The following is a 22,585-nucleotide window of genomic DNA, read 5'->3' on the forward strand; positions in this document are numbered from 1 at the left end:
CAGCTGGATTGCACTTGTATGGCTGAGGGAGCGCTTCCCTGCTTTAGATGAAAATGGTCCGTGAATAGTCATGAACACTGCATCCTCCTTGCTCTCCCAGAGTGGATGTATCTTCTCTATACGTGTGTCAGCGAAACGGTCCTGCTGTAACACGTTGAGGAGTATAATCACGCAGTATTCTTGCTGTACTGATAGTCTAGAACTACAGCCCTTACATTCTGTTCCTACGCTGTGCTTATTTTACTGATGTTCTTAGTTGGAAGCTCACCTCGGTCAGCTAAAGAAGTGCTTGCTTTACAATTCAGTACTGACTCGCCCTTTGGTGACACGGTAAGGGCGCTTGAGCCCCTGCCGACCGCTACGGCTCTGTGAAGCGGCGGGTGGGAAGGCTTTCTCTTTGCTCCTCCCGAGCTAGCCCAGTCCACTCGTAGGGGGCCAGAGGCGCGCAGACAAGCAAGGTGCCCCTCCGGCAGCCAGCGAAGAGCTCGCACCGGGCAGGCAGCGCAGGCGCCCGGGAGAAAGCGCGCTCCGGGGCCTGGCAGGCAGAGCCTGGCGGCTGGCCTCCCGCCCGGGGTGGGGCCTGGCTTGGCCCGGCTCCCGGGTGAGGCCAGCAGCGGAGCGCGGGCTCCGCCCTCCCTCTCTCCCTCTCTCTTCGCTCAGTGCTCCTGGTGGCTCTGTGCGGCGGAGGCTCAGCGGATCGGCTGCCGGTGAGGGCGCTGCCCCGCAGCGAGGGGGCGCCGGGACGGGTCGTCGGGGTGGGACGGTCCGGGCTGGTCGCTCACTGTCGCATCTTCCGTTGCAGACTCGGATTCGGACTCAGCCCCGGCTCGGCGAATACCAGAGATGGCGAAGGTGAGGTGGGACGGGCTGACGGCCGCCGCGGCCCCTCGGGGGGCTCGCTCCTGCCCAGCCAGGCTGGTCCCGGGACATTCTCCTCTTATCTGCCTCCTTGCTTTTCCTCCTTACCTCATTTTCGGTCTCCCTTAAATCAACCCATCCCTACGTCTGGGGAAACGCAGAGGGGAGTGGGACAGGGAAGGCAGCTCATCATGTGAGGCACACGTCAACCAGAACTGGTTGGTGGTTTTTTCTGCCGGTTTCCACTAATTTGGCCAAGTTTTCTTAAGTGCCTGGGTGGAGGCGCCTTCCACTGGAGGAGGAAGAAGTAAATACAGCCGTGGCTGTGCCCTGCACATATAGGGTCTTGGTATCCCCTGTCAAACTTGATACAAATCTGGAATCCTTGCAGCTATCGTGGGTTTTTTTTCTTCCTTCGCAGCCCTTGAGTTGCTGTGGTTCGAGCCTGGATGAAGGCTTGGAAAACAGGGTGGACTCCAGCGTTTGTTTCTGTAGTTGCATCAAATGCAATTGGTGTTTTAACACTCCTGTGAATATTTGCGCATATTCTGTCTGGATTAGTTTTAATCCAAAAAAGGGTACTTCGTTTTAAAAAAGGTTTTATTTTAACAGTATTATACTTCATCCTTACAGTTTTGGGGGACACACACACGGGTGGATAAAGAGGGGTTTTTTCTGTCTTTAAACATCAGACTTTGTTTGTAGGATGTGTTTTAGGAAGAGCCCATGCCAGTGTAGGGCATCTGACCAGGCAGATCTTAAGTTGACAGCCTTTTATTATGGTATATGTAGCATTGCTTACAGGCTTGAGGTAAGCTTCCTTTACCGCTTCCTTTTAGTAAAAGTGTGAACATTTGAAATTGTCTTGTCTCTTCCAGAGAGACACAAACTTTAATTCTTGATCTTTGTAAAAGGAGCATTTAATTCTTCACTGGTGCAAACCAGTTGCTGTTGTCTTCACACGGTAGAATTTTCTACTGCCTGAGGTAACACTTTGAGGCTGGGTTACAAACTGTGGTCTGTCTTGTACCAGGTAAGCCTTGTCCTCCAATTTCCACCTTGTAGAGGGCTGCTTTCTGCTTAAGTAGCATTCTTTGCCTGTGCGATTATGCAGCCATGAAAGACTGGAGTGTTAAAGCTTTGTAGCCTGTAATTAATTTTATGAAAATACAAGACAGTTTGAAGAGTGAGCTCTGTTCCATATTCCAGGTGTCTGTTCTTGTACCATGCTGTGCCACGAGGTAGTGGCAAGAAATGAAAATTCCTAGCAATCATGAGATGTCAAGTGTCAATTGGCAGTAGTTATTCATATGTGCAGCTAAGGTTCAGAGTTCGCAAAGGCTGCACAGCACAGTGTACTGAAGTTCAATTTAGTCTAGATACAAAATAAAACCTTGGAAGCAAGTAAGTTATCTTTAGAATCTTGGTCACTTGAAGTGTTTGTTCTTGCTCTGTTATAGAAAGATTATTTTTTTTTACTCCCCCAAAGACCTGAGGGATTTTGTGTTCTTCATGTCTGGGACAAAAAAGATTCATTCATTTTGTAGGAAAACTACAGCATGGTGTAATGTGCTGTGCAGGCTGGTCTCTACATGCCTGTGTTTACCTGCTTTCTTTGGAGGAACACTGCTGGCCTAACAAGCTGTCTTTTCTCACATGGCTGTATGTGCAGTGGTCTTTGTTAATGCATAGATGCACATGCTACAGTCTCTTCCTGCTCAATGAACAAGCAGCCTTGGAAATGCTGTCACCTGCTTCCCGATTCTGTGAAGAAAGCAACAAAAAAGAATATAGTTGCTTGCATGCTGGGGACTTAACTGTTTTGGTCTGCTACTCTCAAAGTTTTCTCTGAACGTGAAGTTGGGAGTATTTTGTGCATCCATTTATAAACTGCCAGGGAAGGGTTGCTTGTTGCTGGTGAAGGTGTGGCTGCTGTATACTGTATCCATATATGACTTGGGGCACAGGAATAGTATCACCAGCTCCCATAAGGATTCACACAATTATTTCTCATATTCTGAAGTACAAACACTTTTTTCAGCATCAGGTCCTAAGGACCTGTTGAGGGCATTGTTGAGGTTACTTGCAAGGATAGGTTCTCTGAGTGCTTTTGCAGATGTCCCTGCACTGGTTCCTATGTTGCTATTGCTCGCTCTTCTCCCTCTCTGCGACCCACTCGCTTGCCTTTTTTTTCTTTCCTTCCTCACTATGTTTGGTGTCTCCATGATGACTGGCTCAGAGTTCAACAGATGTTGTGTAACTCCATTTTTTTTTTTGTCAGGAGTTTAAATTTAGTGGGGCAGATGTGAATATAGCCTGCTGACCAGAGTTTACTCCTTCCATTTAAGTGGGCAACCTGAAGCATTATGAAGCTTAGAGAGGTTTTTTTTAGAGCCATCTTTATAGCTGTGTGTTTGCATCAGCTCTGTACCTATATTCATCAACTCACAGTGTAATTTGCATTCTGCTGCCCTCGAAATTGTGGTAAGCATGTAATGAAATAATTATGTATTTCTTCAGTTATGTTAGTTTTAAAGCACTAAACTAAAGTTTGAACTCTTGATCTCTGTGTGGTCTTCAATGGCAAGACTTTTCCATAAGGGTGATGAATATCCTTTTGTGTTTGTCCCAAAGAGAAAATCCCATGGAAAGCTAGTGGAATGGTTTTTCTGCTGGAGGGGCTGATCTGTTATCCGTATGTTTTGAACTGTTATTTATTTTTAGCTGCAAGCTACTGTGAGAAATGTAGCTGAAACACTTGAATAAAGAGTTGCTTATGTCAAAAGAAACATGGTGAAAAAATCAAAAGCCGTTGCAGTTCAGTAGGTCTCATTTGCAACATGACAGCAAAAAATCAGTGATAATGATTGAGAGCTCCAGCTGGTTTTTCTGGAGGGGAGGAAGTTCATACTCCTAAATGCATCTTGAATCTTTGTGCAGCTTTTCTAGCATACATGATTTGTGCAATTAATTTCCTGAATTACCTGAACATATGGTATTTTCTTAGTAATTGTTATGCAAACTACCATTTTGTAAATATACCTGAACTTTGCTGGTGTGTTGCTAAGTAAAACCACTGTAGTACTTTTTGAGGGAGCTGTGTTTAAGTACCCACAGATTGCTATTGAGTTAGACACTTGCAAGAAAAACACTATCATCTTTTGGATTATGGATTCAGATTTAGTCTGATCTGATGTATGGAGAGCTGAAAGATGCTATCCTCTATTTCATGGCTTTTCTCCTTTCCCCTATCCCTTTTTTCCCTCTAGAACACAAGAGGCACTGTGACAGCCTTCTCTCCTTTTGATGCCAGAGCTGATGCAGAAGCTCTTCGTAAAGCTATGAAGGGACTGGGTAAGAATAATGTATTACAGGAAAAGAGAAGGGCTCTCTCTCCTTTGCAAACATCCTTTCTGAACTCATTTCTTTTCCCATCAGGAGATGAGGGTAGGGCGTGCACTTGCATGCTATGGAATGACAACCCCAGGAGCGCATGGGCTCAGTGTGGCCTAGCTGTGACTGCTGCTGTCAAGGATGTTGATTTTTAGGTTAGCATAAGTGGGGGGAAAAAGAAAAGTGGTTTGCACATTCCCCATTAAAAATTGATGCACCACAGGCTTCTCTGGACTCTGAGTTTTATTACACAGCCAGCTGGACTGTGGCGACCACTCTCCACAGGCAACCAGTGTGGAGAGTTAAGACAGTACACTGGAAGCTCTGTGCTTGGAAAATGTGTGACAACCCCCTTGGTCTGGAAGTGCGTAAGCACATCACAGTTACTGTGAACAAAGAATGCAAGCCCACAGCATGAACGTAGGCTGACAAGTGCTTTACAAATTCATACTATAGCTTTCTGGCCCAAAACTTCCCTGCAGGAACAAATCCTAATTTGCTGCTTTCTTTGAAGCTGCCTGCAGTAGGAAGCAGAGAGAAGGGAAGAAGGGAAATGTGATATGCCTCAGCCTATTGGCTAATTCCGTAGGGTTACTAAATGCTCTTATGGGCTACTTTGTGAACTACTGTATATGAAATGGGTGATAGCTCTGCGCTTCTGCACTCTGGGGTGTTTGGGTTACTGGACCGAGTTTAGCTGAGAGTCCATAGATTGTTTATTCTAAAGAAAGTATCTTGGTATGTCTGAAGGCAAGGCTGCTATGTAGAATACAGGCTCTGAGTAAATGTTGTAGCTGATGCCTGGGGTGCTGGGAGCAGTGTCTGGAACAGAGCACAGAGGGAGAGCAACACTCATGTCTTCCCATCACATTTTTACAACAGCTGGACACCAGAGCTGGCGGCTCAGCTTGGCGTATGGTGACATTTGTTACTTGAGTGCTTCTGCTGTTTGTCAGTAGACTTATTTTCAGTGTGCTGTTCGTTGCCTTTTGAGTTTGTGACATAACTGTTTGGTTTTTAGAGTGTGTTTGTAACTGTGTTCTTTCTAACTTCAGGGACTGATGAAGAAACTGTTCTGAAGATCCTTACCACCAGAAACAATGCTCAGCGTCAAGAGATTGCAGCTGCCTTTAAAACCTTATTTGGCAGGGTGAGAAGAAGAAAAATACCTCTAGAAATGAACCAAGTATTACTTACAATGTTTACTTAAACCTGTGAGGCACATTCATCATGTTCCCTGTAAAAGGTTGCTTTGCAGAAAATCTAGTTTTGCTTCTGTCTCCCCCTCTCCCCACCTTGCCATATCCTTGATTGCTGGCTGGGTTAGAGTATTCCTTTTAGGCTAGCACATGGAAATTGCTTCTGTTTTTCTGTATTTCGGTCCAGTATGCCCTAAGTAGAGTTTTCTGCAGAAGCTCCTGTAGTTTCCTCTTAGTATGCTTCTAGTACTAACCTCATTCTCAGTATGGAAGGAGTTAACAAATATTTTGATGCAAGGTCTGCAGTGCAAGGTGATAGTGAGAAAAAAATTTCTAGAGCTAGAAAATGTGACAGAAATAAAGCAGCCCAATACCATAGGAGAGAACAAAACCAAATACGTTGGTTGATAAAACCATAAGTTCGCACTACCTTTCAGGGTTTCCACTTGCCCTTTTCTTTTGCCTGATCTGGCTCCATTTGTTTCAGTTCAGATACCAGTTAAAAGAAGCCCTGTCCCCTGTGCTATTTGATGTGTCCATAGAGTCTTCCAGCTTGCAGGCACACATGCATCCATTTGAAATGGTTAGTCCTTGTTCATCACAGCACTATTTGTTCTGCATTAGGATCTTGTAGATGACCTGAAATCTGAACTTACTGGCAAATTTGAAACACTGATGGTATCTTTGATGAGACCAACATACATTTTTGATGCTCATGCACTGAAGCATGCCATCAAGGTAAGAGGAGTGAAGGAAAGGAATACATACATTAAATTAAATATTTGTTGTTCTTGTGTTGTGGTTTGGTTGGTTGGTTGTTTTTTGGTTTTTTATTTTTAGAAATGAACACTTGGTGGGTAAGAGGAGTTCTAATAAAGTAGCCTTTTTTGTTTGTTGGTTGTAATTAGGAATGTTATGCTAACATTTGCTGTTATTGCTAATGCTGTGGTATTGCCTGGTTTGTTATTCATCCTAATAACTCATTAGAGGTAGCTTAGAAATCTGTTCAGTGTAATGTTTTATGTGAAATTATTTTCATGAGAAACTAATCTTAAGAGAACACTGTGGCTGTAGTTTCAAATTAAAATCTACATAGCAGAATTATAAGACTTGTTCCTTCTGATTTAAGTGCAATAAGTAGATGTCCATGTTGCTTTTAAATTCTTTTTGCTGTTAAAGTGCAGTACTTAAAACCAGTGGACACCAGATCTTTCTGCTGTGAGCAGCCTAGGTTTTATAGCTGTACAGCTCTGTCTGCAAATTAGTTAAATGCATTTCATTAAAGTGTGATGTTACTTGTTTGGCTCTTCTTGACTGTTACTTAAGGGAGTTGCACTGTAATCCATCAGGGGAACAACACTCCCTAGTCTTTTTTCCCTCATGGATTACAGTGCAACTCTAAATTTGATGGGCTAGCGTACTTGGGTAAACTAGTGTCACCAAAATTGTGAGGGGATATTATCTGTATTATTGAAGGTGTTCCAAAAGCTGCTTCCAGGGATACAGGGTGAAGAGTTGGTAGCCCTGTCAGTGTTGCCTTTCAAATGTTTCTCTTCAGCTAAATGCATTTAGTGCCTTTCTGAGAAGGCCAGGTAAATAAGCAATTTACAGTTTGTATGTGTAGATCTTTTAGTGTGTTTTCTTCCATGTGGTCCTCATTTTTCCCGTGTGTCACACCTGTCTGATATCATAAGCCTATGGGAATTCAGGAATTGGATGTGCCTGGATTATTTGCAGAAACTGTTGATTAAAGTAGGGGACATTGAACTTGACTAGTGTCAGGTAGTGCGTGGTTGGGTGACACACAAACTCTCAAGGTCCTTGATGACCAATTGGTTAATATGTAGGCTTGAATCAACTGTGCAAGCTTAGTGCTCAGGAACCCATGACCCAGCAAGTAGTATCTCAGACAACAGAAACTTTAATCCTGGACATTTTCTGTAATGTCTTTATATGCAGTGGGGGAAGGGAAGATGACACCTGACAAAGAAACTGATAAGGACCTTATTGGCTAATAGGGAAAAAATTCATTCCCAAGCTGCTGTTGTTGACATAGTAGTCAAAGACTGACCAGGAAATGACAGAACAGATGAGTGTAGGAGGAAAATGGAGATAGTGAAACAAGAGTGGTTTTGTTCTTGACACTTACAAAAATGATATTAAACACAAGGTCATAGGATTTCAGAGAATGTGTCTGCACAGGAAAAGGTACTAGCTGCAGTTCAGCTGAGGTGGATAACAGCAGTAAAGAAGATGGGATAGCAGAGACTTTGGTGCAAGATAACAACTCAGCTAAGAGTGTTAAGTCTGTGCCAAAGATTGTCCTACCAATTTTCACTGCTATTACATGGATTAGAATTAATACAACCATGCCTGCCCCACTTGTTCAGTGGTTCTTGGAACAATGTGTGTTTTGAAATGATTATGTGTAATCTGACAGATTTGTATTCTATGTATATCTGTGTATGCACTTGGATACCTTTGTATGCAGTTAGTATTCATGTTTTCTTTACAGGAAAGGTTTTAGATAACATGCTGAAGCAAAAAAGACACCGTATTGTATTTCAGTATTGCTTTTTGAAACTGCTCCTTTGGAAGTGCAAAGAGCAATAGCTTATTCTTACAGGCAAAGACTCAGACTTGTGGAAACAAGATATTTGTTTGGCTTTCTTAAATCTTATCCTTGTAAGAGTGAAGAGTGCCTGTTATGTTTGCTGGAATGAGTGCAGCAGCTTGAACTGTCTGGGTTAGCAATTCTATTGTAAAATGTGTTTGTTTGCAGTGGAAGAGAGCGTGGGTTTAACATACCACAATTCATGGAAGGCTCTGTTTGTATACTAGTTGATGAAAGACAGTATATGAACTAGAGCTAAGATGGAGACTGTTAGTCTGTTCATGCACTTAGCTTGATGTCATTGACTGTAATAGTGAAGAACTGAGCCATATCTGGGTTTACTTGAGCATGGAAGGGCTCATTTGAATCTTGCAGCAGTGAGCCAACCAACTGTTGGGTTGGTTTTGAAACAACCAAGCTGGGAGTGGAAGAAATTCTTTCAAAATCCCCCATAATATACCAGAAAGAAGAAAACAGTTTTTCTTTCTTTGGTCCAAGCTTATGCTTGCTTTTGGTTATCAAAGGGAATTCTTCTTTTCCTTTTGTTGTTCTATCAACTGATTTATACTTACACCCCTGCAGGGAGCAGGAACCAATGAGAAAGTGTTGACTGAAATTCTGGCCTCCAGAACACCTGCAGAAGTGAGGAACATTAAACAGGTTTATCTGCAAGGTAAAGTTCTGTATGAAGTAAAGTTCCAGGGTCCCTGTTCAGTTCTCCTAATAAGATTTTAGTTCATCTTTCAAATAAGGTCTGTCTGTAACTGGTGGATGTGTTCAATAAGTGGGATTTTGTTTTGCTTTTCCTTGCTTTCTCCTCAAAATAGTGAGGAAGTCTGTAAGGTGGTGAATGGGTATTGCTCTTTTGCAGAGTATGAGGCCAACCTGGAGGATAAGATCACAGGAGAAACATCAGGCTATTTTCAGAGACTGCTGGTGGTTCTGCTGCAGGTCAGTATCTCTTTGTATATGGGCATGTATGTATGTGTTTCACTTCTGTTTTCCTGTCTGATGTACATTTGTCACTTTCCGCTCATTAAGCTGGGATTCTAGATAGATTTGGTGATAGGCAGAGTCAGTTCTGAAACTGGGTCACTTCTGACTTACAGGGTCAGTTTTAAGCTGTTATGAGTCATTTCCACATCTGCTGAATTGAGAGACTTCTGTACTACTCACAGGTATAGCAGAATGCCTGTTGTGTTGGGTTTTGAAAGCAATAGGAGAAGAGAACTTTTGTTTGCTGAGGACATACATAAGCAGAAGGGAAAAATAAGGTGATTTTGGAGATGTATTAGGGGTTGACTTCTCACAGTTCCTCTTAAAGGCTCAGTATAACAGATAAGTTGTTTTTTGATTCAACTTTTGATTCTTCAGTTTAACAAGTTTTAAAAATTTTCTTTAGGCAAATAGAGATCCTGATGGCAGCATCAATGAGAGTCTTGTTGAGCAGGATGCTCAGGTGGGTGAATGTCTTGGGCCTGGGGGCATTTATAAAAGTTATCTTGCAAAGAGAATATAGAGCTGAACTTCAGATGTGACAGAGATACTGCTAAGGTTCATTGTGTATGCTGCTTAATACATTCTCCTGGGGTTTTTTTTTATAAATCCTGTGAACAAAACGAGTGTCAAAACCTGAAACATTGGTATCAAGATTTTTGGCACTTTGACTTTACTATGTAAAGTTTGTCTTGTTTTTCTTATTACTTGATGAGGTACCTGAATGGAACAGTGATTAGCTCTCTGGAACACAGTTGTGGTTGCTGAGGTTTTGTGATGTTAAGAGACTCACTGCTGGAAAACTCAGAGATATTAATGGTTCATTCCTTAATGTCTGACTTGAATTTCTGTCAGAATTCAATCCGTATGTATCGTGTCATATATGTGTTATAGGGAAATATTAATGCTATTCAGTGAGGGATGCCTCCATAGAGGTTGGCATACTAAAAAGAGGAAATATACCAAACGTTCTGCTTTACTGTAATCCGATGGAAGCCTATGAATTGCCTTTAAAGGGTTTCTGGGGACCCTGGTATTCCCTTTTGCAAACATTGTCCGTGATGTTGCCACTGATCACTAAGCCTGTGTTCCACAAGAAGAGGAATACCAGCAGTTAATTGGCACCCTTGATGCGGTCTCTTGATGGATGCTGTTGGCTCTGTTAGTTGTAGCAACAGTCAATATTTCAGCAACTTGATTGCAGAACTCACGTAATGGATGTTTCTTCTCAGTTATTTCAGATAACTCTGGGATAGACATTTTCCTCTCATAGATTGTCAGTTGAAGTGAAAGAAAATCTATGGATTGTTGAAGGTGACAAGGAGAAAAAGCAGAATACCAGATCAGTAAAGCATTTTCCTGTTAGCAGGGCAAGATGAAGAGACAGACTGGCAAAATGCATTTTACTGTCATAGCCTATCCTTTTTTATGTCAATTCAGAAAACATTGTTATCCTGCTATTACAAATAATTGTGGAAATTGGAGTTTGAAAATTAGTGAGGCAAATATTTGCATCATGGAGTGTTTCATGAAAATGTGTCAGTCTTGTGTATAGCTGGGCATACATAATTGAGGAAACCTGTGAACCACTGGCCTTGGTAGGTAGACAGATTCCTTTTGGCCTCTTTAATTGAGTTTCAATGAGCATGTAAATTTAGGAAGCACCATACCTTAATGTTGAGAAAGCCTGGTTTTCTAAATGGTCTCTGTGGTTTGTTATGTGCATTTGGCTTGAGCTGGGACCCAAAAAGAGAGGTCTTCTGTCACGGTACTTTTGATTGGTATTTCTGCATTCAACAGCCAGCATAGCTGGAACAGATTCAGGTAATTTTGTAATTCCTATTGCCAGGTATAGATGATCAGAATTGAGGTACATGACTGTGCAAATGTAAGACTGTTTTTGACTTCCCAGTGTCTCTCTTGATTAATATGATATTCTGGGAAGGATCTGATATATTAGAGGGCAACCTTTGTGCTCAGTAGTGACTTCTATTTTTTTTTTTATCTATGATTATTAAAAGTGAATTCAAAGCAGTTGGAGAATGGGCATTCATAGTACGAGATAGCGTGAATATGCATGGAACTTGCAAGACTGTTCTGAGAATGCTTGTAAGAGAAAATTCAACTTTTCAGAAGAGGTTTTTGGAATATTGCTTTAAAAATTCATGCAGTTGACATGTATTTTGGGTATTGCACAGCAGCAAGGCAGGTAAAAGCTTAGAGCTTGCACAAAATGTCATTCACAACTTCTGGCATTTATAAAGAAATGCATTACTGGTGTTTCTAAATGCTGTGCTGGAACATTTGCTATTGGATGGAGAGTGCTGATACTAATTTGAAGATCTTAGCATATATTATTTGAATTAAATATCCTTGCAATGTCTTAGTAGCTTTTCCTTCCCCCTTTCTGTAGCCTGTACCATTAATATGAAATAGAGGAAGCAGCAGTCAGCAATTTGATTTGAATAGGATGGTGGGACAAATATAAATAGGAAATTCCTTAACATCCCATTCAGGTTTTACAGCATGGACAGACAGAGGGCCAGCAGCAGTGCTGTGCAGCAGATTTTGTTTGTGGGATTTTCCTAAGAAATATTTTCATTGCTTGAGTATAGGTAGGTGATGACCTGTTTGCCTGTCTTCTGTGCACTGAGGAGGGAGAATAGGGACAAAATCTTTCTCCTTACATGGTGTTTAGCACACAATTGGGAAAAATGCTTCTGAGTGTCAGGAAAAGGAACTAATCTCATTTTCTGTGGGTGTTTTTTTTTTTTTTGGATTCCCTTTCACCCCTCCTGTTGCTCATTCCAGCTTTTAGAAGTGCATTACTTTCCTGAGTGCTGCTAATGGCCTGGTCGTTACATTGTAGAAAGACTTGCCTGAAGAGCAATGAATCTGTTAAAATGATTAAATAATTAAAATTTGGTTTTGTATGACTATGAATTTAGCAGCCTACAAATTAATTTCCAAGAGTTTGTAAATACATCTTCCTGTCATTTTTTGAAAACTTCCTTTTGAGCCAAGTTAGCTTGGTTCTCCCATTGCTAGGAGTCATGAAGTTTTGCTAGTCTGATTTGAAAAAGTGGAAGGAAAAATTAAAAGGGCAGGAAGAACAATATTGAGAATGAATTTTCTCCTGTATTATCAGTTTAAGAAAACTTCAAGCTTATGAAGGGGACTATACACATAGTCAATTTTAGCGCCTTAAGCAGTATTACTCATATAAAGGCTTTCACAATCAATTTTAGAATTTATCATTTACTGCTTTCAAAAGTCAGTTCAGTACTTGGCAATTCTGGTTTTTGGTTGTTTTGCACACACCCCAGCTATCGCTTGTTGGTAAGTTTAATTCTCCTCAGAGTGAGACAAATAGAGCTTTTTGACAGGGTGTGTGGATGCATAACAAATCCTGCAGCTTTGATCTTTGGAATTTACAACAGGTTTTGTTTAGAGCTGGGGAGCTGAAATGGGGAACAGATGAAGAAAAATTCATCACCATCTTGGGAACCCGAAGCGTTTCTCATTTAAGGAGGGGTAGGTAGTGTGGTTCATGTGTGCTTGAAAACTTTTGCCTGAAGTCTCAGTATTACTCAGCTGGGGGTAGAAATGGTAGAGAAGTTGTTTCTGGTACTGCATTTGTGAAGACTAGAAATCTTTAATTGCCTTTTTCCCATACTTTATGCATTTAATTTTGTCCTCTGTAGTTCAGCTCTCCACTAGCCATGGTTATCTCCTGCTGAAAGGAGTAGCGCAGTAGATCTGAGGGACACCTGGGGTGGTTTTTTCTATTTATTTTTTTTTCTTTTGAAAGAGGTCATGGCAACAGAAGCGATGCTGAGAGTCTGTTGTGAGTCATCCAGCCATGACAGGATCGACCCTTTTATATTTTATTAGCTGTCAATAGAAACATTTTTTTTCCCTGTTCCTTACCCAGTCATAAACCTGTTTTATCAAGCTGTTTAGGCCATTGGAAATAATGACAAGGTATGTTTTGATGTCCTTTCCAAACTGGTATTCTCCAGGCTGAACAGCCCCAGCTATCTCAGCCTTTTTTCATAGGAGAAATGTTCCATTTCCTTAATCATCTTAATCTCCTTTCACTGGACTTGCTTCAGTTGCTCCGTATCTCTTTTAACCTGAGGGGCCCAAAACTTCAGGTGTAGCCTCACCAGTGCTGAGCAGAAGGGAAAGGATTACCTTCCTCACTTGCTGGCAGTGCTTCTCCTAATACACCCAGGATTCCATTTGCTGCCTTTGCCACACTGGCATGCTGCAAGCTCACATTCAACTTGGTGCCCACCAGGACCCCCAGCAATTTTTCTGCAAAGCTGCTTTCCAGCTGGTTGACCTCCAGCAAGTACTGGTACACAGGGTTCCTCCCCAGGTACAGGATTGTGTTGTATAGTAGGAATATGGTAGGAAATAGGTATTAAAAATAGAACAGAAGTAATAATGAGTGGATGAGAGCATCTGAACTGTGGATAAGGAGATAAAGGTAGCATTCTCTTGTACTGGGGATGATACTGGGAGAAATGCTGGCTATACAGGGGACTAAGCACACTTTCTGTTTTGCAGTGTTTGACAAATACATGACTATTAGCGGCTTTCAAATTGAAGAGACCATTGACCGTGAAACCTCTGGTGATTTGGAGAAGCTGCTCTTGGCAGTTGGTAATAAAGTCTTAATCTAGATCTAGAACTGGCCTTCTTCATGATTCCCAGGCCTCTTTACACTGCAGGTGTTGTAGGCAGTGGCATGAAAACATGGTTTATTTTTTACAGTTAATCACCTGAGATCCATTTTGATCTAGAGAACAGGCCTTTATTTTGCCTTTAATAGATGGAGGAGGCAGGGATAAGTGGATCAGGAAGTGGTGGTGAACAGTGGTCTGTGTGGTCATGTGCACCACTGTCAGAAAGTGAGACGAAACTGCCTTTGTATTCCTGGCATTGTGCTTAGGACAATGTAATAGTAGACTTGTAACTGGGAGTAGAATTTGACTAGCAAAGTCTCTTTTCCATTAGCAATACGTGATGCATTCTAACTCCTGGAACCCAAAGAGGAACAGACTAGCTGAAAGCTCTCTACTTTATTGTCCACACTGGAGTGAATGATGCAGTAACACACACCTTGTCTTGACAGCAAAAGATTGTGTTGAAAAGCAGTCAGTAATTTAATCCTTTGCCTTCTCTCAGTGAAATGCATTCGAAGCGTACCTGCCTATTTTGCTGAGACTCTGTATTATTCCATGAAGGTAGGTACATGTTTTCCATTCATCTTTCCATCTCTGCCAGCTACAAATCCTCTCCCTTTTGCTTGTTCTTCATTTCTTCTTTCACTGTAAATGCCAACAGCATACACTAGGTGTCTGCAAAAAGTTTGGGGAATGCAGATCTGGGAGAGGATACAAAAGATTCATAAATTCATCAGACTATGAATGCTTTACAGGAAATACCAGTCTTATCAGCTATTTTTGGACCTGGTCTTGTTCCATTGGAAAATGTCAGGCTAGATCCACTGGGAACTTTCAGCTAAATGAAGACTACAGTGTTCTGTATAAAGACTATGGTATTCTGTGTAGGTGGTTGATATATTAAAGAAGTAAAGATGACCAAAAATTATATTGTAGGTTGTGCAGATTTAGTGCTACTTGTTTTGGAGATAAGGTGTAGTTAACTTTCAAACACATTTTGATGACTCTCCATCCCATTTTGAGAAGAAAAAGAAACTCTTTAGAAAAAAAGGAGAGAGGGTTAAGTAGCTACAAGTGATTCTGCAGGGGAATCCCTTCAATAATGCAGCTGTGTTTCTGTTGGCTTTGCCTCCTCTTGAATGGGAAGAGGAGGGGAAGCAGGGGAAACTGCATTTTTAACTCACAATGGCTAATATTAATTAAAACCAAGGTAGGTAGTCTATTGTTTTCAGGCAGATTATCAGATTCCATGAAGAGTTCCTCCCTTCCCCTTGCTGAAAAGCCCTGAATTGTGTTTGTCACCATATGGTTGCGTTGAGGTGTCAGCATGAGAATAAGTACGAAAGAATTTAAATGATAGCTTAATGTTTAAAAGCTGCTTTGCTGCTTTTATAGAGACCAATGTAAAATAAGGTTCAGGTGGAAATCACCAAATACTATACCAGTATGCTAAGCTGAATGAGGAGGATTACTTTTTTCTTACCTATTTATTAATTTTTATTTTTTAAAGAATGCGATACAAGATATTTTCCTTTAGGTTTTAGACTCTTGTACACTTCTATTACAAGAGGTCTGATTAATGTCTGCTGGTGAGATCCTCAATTTGTTTTATTTTTAATATAAATGAAAATCATTGACCACTTCAGATAAGAAAGATCTTAATCAATTATTGCATTGGCAGAAGAGTTTGTACTTCTAATTAACCAGTTTGGCATGACAAAGTTCTACAATGAGCAGTTTACTTTCATGATTGGGTGTGGCAGAGCCTGACTTTACTGAATTCTAATGTCAACTCCTAATCGGAAACCATCGGACTCATGGCGTAACTTTTGAGCAGCTTTAGGGCATTTTTAGATGTAATTCAAGAATATTACATCCAGTCGAAGGATTGAATGACCGTGGACTTTTAGGCTGAAGATGATCGTGGGGACTCTGCCAAGTCCTTTCTTCAGGTGCATTAGCAGGTCAGCATGTGAAAGTTCGTATCACTTCAGCTTGTGTGGAGTCTGACTTGTCTGCACAGGAGGGGTTGGGATGTTATCTGGCATAGCCTGCCAACACAGAACTTGAAAATGTTTAAAGCGATAAAGTTAGGTAAGAGTGGGGCGTATCTGCGTGGTTGGAAAAGGTTTATGAAGTTTGCCTTCATAATTAATCAGCTGGATAAGTTGTGGAATGAGTTGCACTGCCTGTGTCTTGTTATATGATGTTACATGGTTTGTATTAGTCATTGTTAGGGTTTATGTACCCAACTCCAGAACTGACTGAAATTCTGAGCCTCGGACTATGTTTAAGGAGTGATTTGCATGTGGTGATGGTCTGTACTACTGTGTATTCTTGGAACTTGGTTATCTTAAATTTATATGGGCATTCACAGTGAAGCCTGTGAGATGTAATATGAAATAAGATGTCTGACCATATGGTACTTCATAGAAGTCCAGGAACTAGAGCACCTTGCATGGCTAGTCCACTGTTCTCCACACTGCAGTATGAAAAGTGTGAATGTCCCAGATACCCTCTGTTTTGGAACAGAAATGTAATGCAGGAGTGTTTTGAGACACCACTTGTTGCACTTGGTGCATCCGTGTTGTACCCTAGTTGTTTGTATGTGTTGTTTTGTTAGAGCATCTCTCTAGAACAAACTCCACTTTTAATATTATTTAAACTTTTCTGTTTAGGGGGCTGGCACTGATGATGATACCTTGATCAGAGTCATGGTTTCAAGGAGTGAAATTGATCTGTTGGATATTAGACAAGAATTGAGAAAGAATTTTGCAAAATCACTGCATCAAATGATTCAGGTAAAATGACTGTTCCATTGTCAGGGAAAACAGGGGTGACTGAGATGTCATTGTTTCCACTTTATTGTTATGGGAGGGGGCAGATGTGAACAGTACACATACACTCTGAGAGGAGTGGTGGTTGTTCTGCAGTTTTGTGAAGTACCCATGTCATTTAAGTGGGGGATACTTCCTATGGAAAGCTAAAGCTTTGTTTCCAGTGTTCATTAGGAGAGCAGCTGTGGTTTTCTGAAATTACAATTACTCATACACCATTTTTAGCTACTGCTTCATTTCCTTTTTCTTGTCTGGGTTCCTTCTGATTTTCAATTAGAGGAGACACTGGCTACAAATAAATAATATTGGGGTTTGGAGTCTGAATTACCACAAGGTTGAAGTTTAAATCTTGGATTGCGGTGTGGAACCTTTTGCACCATTTCAAAGTGGAAAGCAGTTTACTGTGGAATCTCTCTGAATCATAAGTCTCCTTTGAGTGGGTAGAGGGAGCAGGAAGGGAAAGAGCCAGTAAGAAATCCAGAGGCAGCTGTTGCTGCAAGGTTGAAGCCAAAATACATTTATTTCCTAGGTTTTTGGGGGGCATTTTGCTGGATTTTGGTTTTGGGTTTGTTTTGTGTGTGTGTGTGTGTGTGTGTGTGTGTGTGTGTGCGTGCTGCTTTTTAGGATTTTATGTTATCATTCCTGACATTATTTTGTCTTAATTGCTTTTGACACTGTTGGTTGGGCCAATACAGCTGTCCATGGGGTCTGTAGCAAAGCTGCTCATCAATTACAGGGAGCAGGGCTAGGGCCTTTCCAGTGATGGGAGGTGCACTTGGCACATTTAAAGGTTGCTGCTTTTGGTGCTTGCTTTCAACTTCTCCTTTGGACTTTCTCACTTGCAGAGGAACACATTGTAATATGCAATGGGTAATTCAGTTCTAGTAAAGCTTTCGGATGTTTTTTGTGTTTCTTAAAGTCTGACTGTGTAAATACAGCTCTAACGTAAGAGACAAAGAATTTCCTTGTGTGATTCCTGACTGGAGGAGAGTCATCCAAGTGCATTTCCTGTGGGTGGGGCAAACGCTGGCCGCTGCTTTTCTTCCCATTTCTGTGGTTGTGACTCATGGTGACTGGTCTGTTACATTAACAGAAAGATACGTCTGGGGACTACAGGAAAGCACTGCTGCTCCTTTGTGGTGGAGATGATGAGTAATGGTGGCAGTAACATGAAGGATTTGTTGTACTCCAGCTTCGCAGCCCTTCAGTTAGCATGTTTAGCTACGTTTTTGTATCTTAATGCTTTCTGGCTGTTTGAATTTGTACTAGTATTGCACTTACTAAAAATGAGTGTATTGTTACCCAAGTGATAGCTGATCCCTCCTCCTCCTGCCATCCCAACTTCAAGGAATTTCAAGTGCCTTCTGTGATATGTGAGAGTCATATTCATGGAAGATGGGTAGTGAGCACAGAACGCGGTTCTTTGCAAGTATTCTGCTGAAGTAAGAAAAAAATAATCATGTATTTCACTAACAATTTGAAGATTATCTTTTTTTTGCATTAATTCCTTCCATTTCCACTGAACATTAAGCTAGCTCTAACGTTGCAAATGAAGAGAAGATATATTCGTATGTAATATTTGAATGAATTTGCTAAACATAATGCAAACAATCACTGGAAATCCAGAGGACCAATAAATTTTTTCTGTCTCGGCAGAGTTGTATGTGGTTTTTAATGGGTGGAAAAAGCGGTTTTCCCTTCTATATGATTCTACTGATTCAAACTTTTGGTTTATTTTTCCTTCTGTTATGCAGGTTCCTAAGTATATAATGTTTTGCAGCTGTAGGTCTTGATGTCTAGTCTAGTATGTAGGCCCAAAGCCCACTTTGGCTCCTCCCCAGAAGGTCCCACTTTGGCTCATCCCCAGAAAAGTCCCTACCCCCAGAGGCCTTTCTAGATACTGCTGGCCACTTCTTCCGACGTAGGCTGGCCTCCTGCATCAGAATGCACATGCATTTTCGTTAGTATAAAAGCTCGAGCCCCAAGCGATGCGAGGAGGCAGACCCTCATACCACCCAGGTCAGTGTTGGCTCCCCGGGGACACCCACCAAGGTTGAGCCTGCCACCCTGCACTGCAATGAGGATCCTCAGAGCTGGTTTCCTGATCGTCATCACAGGGTCCTTGGGGTTGGTGAGATGACCAAACACCAGAAGTATCCTTTACTGTATCTTTTGTTACCTCTATATTTTCCCTGTATTTATAAAATAGTTACGATTCTTTACTGTGTTGCATTTCTCTCAACCTGGAATCCTTGAACTCTGGAACAGCTTTAAAACTTTCAGATTGAATAAATGTAAAGTTTTATTTTTTTATACTGTAATTCTGTCTCTTGCTAATAAGTACTTGGTTTCCAGTGTGAAATATGAACACTCTTTTTATAAGTAAATGTGTTAACTACAGCCTGCTCCACTCTAAACTTTGTTTTGCATCCCTACACACATACATTCACTCCTTCCTGCTCATGCGCTCTGTTTTCCCTGCTGCTTTTTTTTTACAAATGTAAATGTTAAAAGCAGCACAGTTTATACATACATACATACATACATATATATGTATATTATGTGACACTTCACAGTATCACAGTATCACAGTATGTTAGAGATTGGAAGGGACCTCAAAAGATCATCTAGTCCAATCCCCCTGCCGGAGCAGGAACACCTAGATAAGGTTACACAGGAACGTGTCCAGGCGGGTGTTGAAAGGTTTTCTTTGATCTTCCTGGGCAGTTTACTGAACTCTCTCCGTCATTGCTGTATGTGGTTTGCATTTCCACCATAGCTCAAACTGATCTACCTGGTGCTGCTGTAATCCTGCCCTGCCCTCTTCAGGCTGTGTGTTCCCACCTCTCTGACATGCTGGCACTGAAGCTCTTCTGACCCATTGGGTGACATGATCCAGGGCCCTGGGCTGGCAGAATCCAACCACACAGCTACAGCCCGATGCCCTGAATAACTCACAGGGGCAGCTGGTGAGGGCTGCTGCTGGAGGAGGGAAGGGCTAGGGACATGTGTAGGGTAAGAAGACATTTTGTGGAAAGGGAGATGGGACTCAAGATGGGTTGCTCTGGATTGGTGTCTTCTGGCACAAGCTGCACCAGGGATTACAAGAGCCTCATAAAATTAGCAAAGGGATTCTTAAAATTGTTCTCTCCAGGTAAAGACCCAAAATAAGAGATTCAGTTTGAATGTGAAGTCAGAGGCGGTGCTTGAAAGCCAACTGCACGAATCTCTTAACTTTGCATTAATTGTAATGTTTACTCTTCCAATTTTGTTTTTATTTTTTTGGCTATGAGGGAGACTGGGGCAGAATCCAAATGTCAAAAAGTTACTTAAAAATGAAACCCAATGTACATAAAATACATTTGAGACTTTATGCATAAAACCTTAAATACAGTCACTCAAGATACATCTAGGCTGTTTGTATGGTTTGTTACTGTACCAGTTACAAATTTAGTCTGTCTATATTGTGTTTACCAGCTTGTCAGAGTATTGTGTTTTGGAATATGATCAAATGTTTTCCAAATAACATGCTATAATGGTAATAATATTCAAGCAGCAAGATTATTATTTAGATATTTCTGATTAGATCTTTAGGTGTTTGGCAGAAGAAAAAAGCTCTGTTTGGATTTTGTTGTCTTTCCTTTCCTGGGGTTAATTTTAGCATTTGTCAGTTCTGCTTTTGCTCAATTCTTTACAAAAGGTGTTAGCAAGGACTGTTAATTTGCAGTTAGTCCCCCTTGAATAACATGGCCAGTTGCACACAGTACAAGCCTAGCATATAATCACTGCCTAGAAATATCTTGTGATGACAGAGAGCTTCTTGGGGCTTGGGTGTGTATTTTGGTTGGTTGGTTGGGTTTTTTGTTTCGTTTTTTTGTTTTGGTTTTTTGGTATTTTGGTATTTTTAGTGAGTTACTATTTACTGAGGTAAAGTCATGCACAGAATAATTGCTGCTGAGCAGCTATGAAAACAGCTGTGAAAATGGCTGTGTGCGGTCAAATCCACCTAGAGATAGTTGTCTTTCGTGTACGCTTGTTGACTTACCAAAAAACTTGAATAGGTGTAGGGGCAAGATTTCCCCTACACCTTCCCACAAAAGCTGTGCTGGCTTTTCTGCAAGGTCCTCACTCTTGATACTCGTTATTACATTTTTATCCCTTTGTTCAGTGTGGATGTCAGAACCACTGGTCTGTAGCTTCAGCCCAATAGATCCCTCTACAATCTTTGCTAAGGGACCACATCTGCTGCTTTCTGCTGCTCTGGAGGTTAGATGCTATATTTAATTTCTCCGCTTCCTTCAGTTTCTTTAGAGTTCTCAGGAAAACGGCATTTGATCTTTGTGATTTATTACTGGTGCTGTTACGGATTTTGTTGTGTATTTCTCTTGACACTTGAAACATGTCCTTCAATGTATGCTGTGTGAAGCATACATTGCTCCTGCTATGTTTCCTTCACCAAAAGCAGGCGAATCTGCAATGACTTGTTTGCACATGAAGCTATTCTAGCAAAAGTTGACCATTGTCACAAACCTGATGCTTATGACTGAAACTGAATGATCTGAATTACTGTCAGAATCTGTAAATAGTAACTCTGAAGAGGAGGTGTGTTAGGGGTAAGTATAATATCAGTCATCTACGGGAAGTTTTAAGATGCAAATGGTGCAGAAGCATTTGAAATTCCCTTTTGAAATACATACATAGGAAACAAAGTCTGAAAACCTATGCTTTATTTCTAGTATTTGGCATGTGACTTGCCTTTAGGAATACACAATATGGACTCTCCAATACAATCCTGACTTTGAACTGCAGCTGCCTATGAATTACTTCCTTCCTGTGTGGCAATAGTTAATTGTTGCAGGGGTGAGGGGATGGCTTGGGGTTTTTTTTCTCTCCACCTTCTGATTTTGAGTCCTGAAAACTTGTGTTAATTTCTGGCACAACTGAAGTGTTGAGAAGTCCTGTCATTCTTTTTGCTAAGTAAAGAGCAAATCATAATATGAACACTAAAATCAACCCTCTTATCTATAGAGAATGTGTTTTCAAGCAAACTTCAAGAAATCGAATACTGCTGCTTTTGCCTGGAGAGCCTACTCTCCCTCCTCCTTTGTCTCTCTTTGCCCTCCCAGAAAAGTGTTTTAGGAGCTACTATTTTACTACTAGGAATATGATACTCCTTTATCTATTTGTTTTAACCAGAAAGTGTTTACCTTAGCACTATTACAGTGTATTATACAAAAAAAAAGTGGGAGTCACTAACTTATTGATCTATTCTTTCATCCTTTTTTTTGTTGATGCATATAAAAATACAGTTTTGATTTATCTGAATTCATGATAAGGGCTTGTTAAGCTAAATCTAGCTGCTTATTTTCTTGTTTGGTAATCCAGCGATTTAAAGAAAATATTCTGGTTGCAGCCTTTTAAATCTAAAATTAAAATAGAAAAAAAGAATACTTGCACTGAAGCATAGAGGTAGTTTTAGGAATTAAAGAGGACTTTGTGGACATGTATCATTGGAATACCCGATGTGGTGCTGTTCATACATTTCTTTATCCCACTTCAGCTCTGGCAGCTGAGGTTGCTGTGAACATTTATTTACTCCAGTCTGTTTTGAAATCAGTAATTTAAGAAGGAGGCAATACCATGCCTGAAAAGCCTAAGAGATAACTTTTGTTTTCTCTTTTTGATTTAGTGTACAGTACATCTGAAAGTCCTAGATCAGGGTGCATTGGTGATTATGTGGAAGAGGGTGGGTGATAGCTTTTGTGTTTTGTACAGGTGTTTTTGGTATCCTTTAGAAATGCCACCTGATAGCATTCAAACCTGATGTTTTCTTCCCCTGATCCTCCAAAGAGGAATGGGCTGGGGAGAGGTGGGGCTGCTGACCTGTGAAGGGTGCAAACTTTTTTACTGCATCTTCATTTCCACCTTGTTGGAGAGTGATTCAGTGTGGAGAAATGAGATTAGAGCCATCCTTAACTAATTCAGATGCTGGTT

At 41.0% G+C, this 22,585-nt stretch overlaps 1 protein-coding gene across 2 annotated transcripts; it reads left to right on the forward strand.

Annotated features, from left to right (window-relative positions):
* Window positions 1-231: 231 nt before the first annotated feature.
* On the forward strand, window positions 232-18,242 carry ANXA5 (annexin A5). Of its 2 annotated transcripts, none has more exons than XM_061353639.1 (13): window positions 232-304; window positions 803-852; window positions 4,128-4,212; window positions 5,307-5,401; window positions 6,075-6,188; window positions 8,647-8,737; window positions 8,936-9,015; window positions 9,467-9,523; window positions 12,501-12,594; window positions 13,636-13,731; window positions 14,257-14,315; window positions 16,433-16,555; window positions 17,685-18,242. In XM_061353639.1, the coding sequence occupies exons 1-13, from the start codon at window positions 247-249 to the stop codon at window positions 17,745-17,747; spliced, it is 1,065 nt and encodes a 354-aa protein (XP_061209623.1). In that variant the 5' UTR covers window positions 232-246; the 3' UTR covers window positions 17,748-18,242. The 2 variants fall into 2 exon arrangements, with proteins under 2 accessions (XP_061209623.1, XP_061209624.1); XM_061353640.1 differs by lacking the exon at window positions 232-304 and adding an exon at window positions 674-707.
* Window positions 18,243-22,585: the final 4,343 nt, after the last annotated feature.

The sequence above is a fragment of the Neopsephotus bourkii genome, unplaced genomic scaffold, assembly GCF_033783945.1.
Source record: "Neopsephotus bourkii isolate Nb327-2 ecotype Australia unplaced genomic scaffold, CSIRO-AGI_Nbou_v1 NB_690, whole genome shotgun sequence".
In the NCBI taxonomy this organism is placed as follows: Eukaryota; Metazoa; Chordata; class Aves; order Psittaciformes; family Psittacidae; genus Neopsephotus; species Neopsephotus bourkii.

Excerpts from the sequence above, each read along its gene's own strand:
- ANXA5 (XM_061353639.1), top strand. The coding sequence starts at position 247 with ATGTTCTTAGTTGGAAGCTCACCTCGGTCAGCTAAAGAAGTGCTTGCT. Across the intron at positions 305-802 it reads AGTGCTTGCTTTACAATTCA|ACTCGGATTCGGACTCAGCC; the intron begins GTACTGACTCGC and ends CTTCCGTTGCAG. Across the intron at positions 16,556-17,684 it reads CACTGCATCAAATGATTCAG|AAAGATACGTCTGGGGACTA; the intron begins GTAAAATGACTG and ends TTACATTAACAG.